Genomic DNA, 6445 nt, shown 5'->3' with positions numbered 1-6445 from the left:
TTTAAAATCTGTAATACATAAACTTATAATTCCAATCAGTCGCTTTCAAATTTTATACAAAAATAACAAACAAAAAAATACACACTGATATTTATGCAAATTTTAAAATCTGTACTACAGCATTTTTAATTCATTAATGAACATATTTAGTTGGTGGAAATCCGTTCCCAAGGTGAGAAAAGAGTTTTATTGGCTTGAAATTCTTGAAACTTATATAAATAATATACGAAAAAGTGGGGGGCAACATCATAGTGAACTAGTACTTTGGCCTTTGTTTAAAAAATGTCATGGAAAGTTGACTTTTCATCTTATATAATCCTAAAGAATATCACGGGGGTCCACCTTTCTTAATTATAATGATTCGAATCTATATGAAATTTATAGTCAAATTATTAATTTATAACTATAGCGAGAATATTCGTTGATACAGGCTGTCCTTACTCTTAACACTTAAATAATTCAAATTTACGTAATGAAATTATTTTTATTTTATATTTACTATGACATTATAAAAAGGAAAGAAGAGGAGCAAGTAGCAACCATAGAAAAATCCCAACCCACTCATTTCTATTAGCATTTTTTGTTTTCTTGAAATCTATGGAAGCAAAGGTGAACATGGATCCTCTTCTTCCTCAAGTAGAAAACCGCTCCCATGTCTACTGCGTCACAGGAGGAGGAGGATACATTGGATCCTGGCTAGTAAAGACTTTGCTAGAGAATGGCCACACAGTACATGCTACTCTCAGAGATCCAGAGAACCCATCAAAGAATACATGCCTTCTCTCACTCCCGGGAGCCCAAGAGAGGCTTCGTCTCTTCAAGGCAGATCTGCGCCAAGAAGGGAGCTTCGATTCTGCCATCCATGGCTGCCACGGTGTCTTTCATGTTGCCACTCCTATGGAGTTTGGCTCCAAGGATCCGCAGGTAAGTCTGCATATCTTTTTCCATCTTTGTCAGTGTGAATATGTAGCTTTTTATTTCTACGTGGGGTTTGAGAATATTTTGGAATTTAATAGATCTTAATATGAAATTTTAGCTAAACATTTTTCAATATTTTAAAATTTAATAGATATTGGTGATATGAAATTTTAACTAAACATTTTTCAATTTGAGAAATTTTGGCTATATTTTTTATAAATTTAAATATATGTAATTTATTTTAATTAACAATATTTTTTCAACTAATTCTTTTTCTAATTATTTTGAATTAATAATTTTAAATATTAAATTAAAAAATATAAATAATTTCTTTTTTCTTAAACCTCTTTTCTTTTCCATACTTAAATTTTAAATTTAAAACTGTGCTTTAATTTCAAAACTTATTTATTTAAATTCCTTTCCTAATAAATAAATACATATACTGATTTATCTAGAATCCTTAGGTATAGAAGTATTTGTGGACTGGGCTATCTATTTTTGTTTAAGGAGGTACTGCCCTTAATTAACATCCTATACTTCCTAAATGACAAATCTTTCTACAAAACATGAAAATGACAATATTTTGTGGATAAAAACTACAAATTAACACGAGTTTTAAGCATTTCTTCAGATTATATGACATTGAAATCAAATCAAAATTTCATATCTATCTCTCTTTCTTTTTTAAATTATTATACTCTAAAATATTCTTAAAATCTAAGTTCAAAATAAAATCGTTTGATAAATTGGATTGAAATAACAAGTTGACTGCTTCTTCGTTTGATATCCTTTAGCAAGTTAGATGGTAACTGAAATGTTTGTATGGGTGAACAGAATGAGATAGTCGATGCTGCAATCGAAGGGACTCTGAACGTTCTGAAATCGTGCAAGAGAGCACAAAGCGTGCGGCGTGTCGTGTTCACTTCGTCTTTAGGCGCAGCTATCCCGACAGACCAGTCTCTACGCCTTATTGATGAATCCTGCTGGACTTCACTGGACATCATCAGGCAATCAAAGGACAATGGTCGGGTAAGCTTAAGTTATTCAGGAGGATCACACTGCTCTAATGGGTCTATTTTTTTTTTTTAAATAGAATTACTCTTTTTTTTTTTAAGAATTTGGTAGTTGAATTTTTTTTTGAAGTTATTTAAAATGTATTATTGAATATATAAATGAATTTGGTATTTGATTTCTAAAATAAAATCACTAAAATATTTTGACCAAAATTAATCTAAATAATTATAAAAAAACAAAAGACAAAAACAAACCCTTAATATTAAAATTATAACCATGTAAAATTCATTCTTCTGCTGGTTCTGGTTGCAGTTCTACGCAGAGGCGAAAACACTTGCAGAGAAAGCTGCGTTGCAGTTTGGAAAGGAAAACCCTCCTCTTGCCGTGGTGAGCATTGTGCTGCCGATTGTTGCGGGTCCTTGCATGACGAGCACAGCCCCCTTAAGCATACATATGGCGTTGTGTATGATTACAGGTAAATGTATGTCATTATTGCGTTGAGAAGTGCATTCTTGACATCATTTTTTAATACTCGGCATAATCAATCACAGCTAAATGTATGGCATTATTGCGTTGAGAAGTGCATTATTGACATCATTTTTTAATCCTCGGCATAATCAATCACAGCTAAATGTATGTCGTTATTGCGTTGAGAAGTGCATTATTGACATCATTTTTTAATCCTCGGCATAATCAATCACAGCTAAATGTATGTCGTTATTGAGTTGAGAAGTGCATTCTTGACATCATTTTTTAATCCTCGGCATAATCAATCACAGCTAAATGTATGTCGTTATTGCGTTGAGAAGTGCATTCTTGACATCATTTCTTAATCCTCGGCATAATCAATCACACCTAAATGTATGTCGTTATTGCATTGAGAAGTGCATTTTTTACATCATATTTTAATCCTCGGCATAATCACTGGGTCAATTGATAACATGCGACACTTTCTAGTTGAATCATGCTTTGACTGACCCTTTCTGTTGATATGCGACAGTTTTTAGTTTTTAGTCGAGTCGTGCTTTGTTTTCATTGGCTTGTAATCTTTTGTATATCGTTTATGAGTCACATTATCATGCCGATTTAATTTTTATTTTTTCAGTTTTTAGTTGAGCCGTGCTTTGTTTTCATTGGCTTGTGATCTTTTGTATATCGTTTATGAGTCGCATTGTCAGACTTTGCCCACCTTTCATGCCCATTTACATTTTTTTTTCTCATTGGCTTGTAATCATCGTTTATCACTCACATTGTCAGACTTTGTCCACCTTTCATGCCCATTGACTTTTATTTTTATTGTTTTTGTATTCACCTTTATTTTTTGATATAGAATAAATATTTGTTGATTTTTCACTTCTATATTGATATTTGTCGTGATCTCGTTTGACTAAATTTTTGGCGAGGATTGTTGTTATTTATAAATTCATTTTTAGTGTATTTCCATGTAGATAGTTTGTGGATTATTTCTGTATTTTTGTAAATATTATTAAGGTAAGTAAGGTTTGTCTGCTTAATTATGTATAGGTTTTCTTTATAGAGTTTAGTGTTGAGTTTTTCCGTTACATTAAAATTGGCAGGTATTAGTAAATTTTTAAATTATTATCATTATTTTTTAATTAATCTCGAGATGGATTCCAAAGTGGGAGTTAGTCCACGTGATAGATTCCTAATGAGGTGAGTGTGAAAATCCAACACTTAGAACTAGTCATTCTGAAGTATTTTTTGCTTGACATCATTGTCACTATTATCTTGTACTTTCATATATTTTTCTATGCCTTGTGATATCCATGGTCATAATTTATATCTTTTTAATTTAACAATGTGTGGCCATGTCATGAAATGATTCATTGGGTGGTTTTTTTTATGGTTCAATAAAATTAACTTTTCTTCAAAGAGAGCCTCATACATAGCAGGGGTGGAAAATTTTGATTGGGTGGTTACAATGGCTAGTTACCTATGTACTTTGACAACATGGATTGACATCCATAAGGACATTTATTTTATGTTGTTTCTCTCTATTGTACACCAATACCTCATTAAGTCTTTGTGTTGGAATTCATTTTAGATGATCAATGTCTTTCTATTCCTTTTAAGTCGCTGTTAAAGGCAACCTATGAGTGGGTTTGATTATCTTTGACTTAGAAACTTGAAATTTGCTTCTTGGAGTTTCATGTGTGGATCTTTGATGGTATTGCTGGCTTGGATCTCTTTCCCTCCCTATGGTTTTTCTCATGGTCCTTGTTTGTTGCTTTTAGCTTCAATGAATCTCATCTTTATTTCAATGATTAATGGTGTTTATATTTGTTTAAATTATTTGTTCTAGCATATAACCAATATTATAGTGGTCAATGTTTATCATTCTTGTGCCATTGCAACTAATCTTCTTTTACTTTTGAAAATAACAATATTTTTTTAGGTTAATTGCCTCTTCTCTAAAGTTTCAATCAAACTTCATGATGAGAGTTTCCAACCTCTATATGCCTCATGTTTTTGGGATTTTTTTAGTTTCCCAAAACATTTATAACATTGAAATCACTTTCTTCCAACCTTATTCTTGTTTCTAATTAGCTTTAATCCTTTAACATTTTGTATTTTGGTACCTTAAAGAGTCTCATTTAAAAGATACATTTTTTTTTGTTTATTCTTTACATTTCATTAAAATGGAATTGTTAATATATATATATATATATATATATATATATATATATATATAAATTTTATATAGTCATAAATGTGTGCCAAATAAGTATATCTTATTATTTAATTAACATATTTTTTAATTGAGTTTTTTTTACTTTATATATGTAACTAATAAAAGTGAAATCAATTCTAAAATATGTAACTAAATTAAATTTAACTATATTATATTAATTTAATATAAATAGATATTAAATTTAATATAATTATTTATTATAAATATGAATAATCTTTGATATATAAATTTAGTACAGTTTTTTCTTCTTTATGATCTTTGTTTTGTGCATGAAGACTATACTCATTGATAGCTTAGGCTACATCGAGATGTTTACACTTTTCTTAAAAAATATTGTTGTCACTTTAAATGTATGTTTGTAAAATGAATATATAATAGATTGACATGAGATGTATTAATTATATATATCTTCTTTAATTGAACCATTCTGCAGGAAATCCACATTTGTGTGCATCATTACTGCAAGCCAAGCATAGCTTTCTCGGCACGGCTGTCTCATTCATCCATGTTCAAGATGCCTGCAATGCTCATGTACTTTTGATGGAGCACCCGGTAGCAGAAGGACGTTATATTTGCGGTGGGAACTCTAGTACCATTTCAGAGCTTGCACATATCATCTCTGAACACTATCCACAATACACAATAAAAGCAAGGTCAGTAATGTAATCACCTCAGTGATCATATTATATATAATCACAAAGCAACTATGTTATCGCATGTTATGATTTTATTTGAATCTATATTCTGATTCTTAAAGGTTCTGTAAATTGTTGAATTCTCGTTGATGTAGGTTGGACGAGCCTATTGTTGCTGCACATTGTGAACGTGTCATTTCATCCAAAAAATTATCAGATTTGGGATTCATTTACAACTACAGTATTGCCGAGATGATTGACGATAGTGTCCAATATTTTAAAAAATTAGGCATATTAGAATGATGACCTATATCTTATTATCGGTATTGCACAATATTACATCTCTATATCTATATTGTGCACAATGTTGTGTTAAAGTTGTGAAAAATAATGGTATAAAAGGATAGTTCCTTTTCCGTTTAGAGTGTAGGTGTAGTTTTGGCTTGTTCTATTCTGGAATAAGTCTTCCAAGTTGTAGTAAGCAAGTTGAATCACGTCCTTGTCTACCGTGAAAACCATTTAAAAGAGTCTTTCAGTGGTGATACACTTTATTGTTGTGGTATTAATGTCTTCTTTAAGAGTAGATAATTTGACACTTCTACGTTGTGGTTTATATAAGATAGTGTTGAAATGATTGAATCTGTTATACTGTGAATGGATTATACGTTGTGGTTTATATGAGATAGTGTTGAAATGATTGAATCTGTTACACTGTGAATGGATTATATTAGTGGGTCATGGTTTGTTATTAATTATGATAAAGAATAAGTTTTTATTTAAGTAATATAATTTCTAATCTATGATTAATAAGTTGTTAATTTATGTCTTTTTCAATAGTAGATATTTTTTCACTTCTACGTTATGGTTTATATAAGACCATATCGAAATGATTGAATGGAGTATATTAGTGGGTCATGGTTTGTTATTTCATTATTAATTATGATAAAGAATAAGTTCTTATTTAAGTGACCATTTCTAATTTATGTTTAGCAAGTTGTTAATCTATGTCTTTTTCAAGAGTAGTTATTTTTCCACTTCTACGTTATATAAGACAGCGTTGAAATGATTGAATATGTTACCGCGTGAACGGATTATATTATTTTGTTACTTATAATAAGTTTGTATATAAGTGGCATATTTTTTTTTTTTTTTTATGTTTAGGAAA

General features: G+C 30.2%; 1 protein-coding gene across 1 annotated transcript; it reads left to right on the top strand.

Annotated features, from left to right (window-relative positions):
• The first annotated feature begins 542 nt into the window (after positions 1–542).
• Positions 543–5919, top strand: LOC149228821 (putative anthocyanidin reductase). Its single transcript, XM_089375735.1, has 5 exons — positions 543–924; positions 1753–1947; positions 2245–2407; positions 5079–5298; positions 5436–5919. The coding sequence occupies exons 1-5, from the start codon at positions 598–600 to the stop codon at positions 5581–5583; spliced, it is 1053 nt and encodes a 350-aa protein (XP_089231861.1). The 5' UTR covers positions 543–597; the 3' UTR covers positions 5584–5919.
• Positions 5920–6445: the final 526 nt, after the last annotated feature.

The sequence above is a fragment of the Pinus tabuliformis genome, chromosome J (assembly GCF_031772625.1).
Source record: "Pinus tabuliformis cultivar Carrire ecotype Pingquan chromosome J, CPIR1, whole genome shotgun sequence".
Lineage (NCBI taxonomy): Eukaryota > Viridiplantae > Streptophyta > Pinopsida > Pinales > Pinaceae > Pinus > Pinus tabuliformis.
Note: the sequence above shows the minus strand (reverse complement) of the source record. Positions and strands in the feature narration are given on the sequence as shown.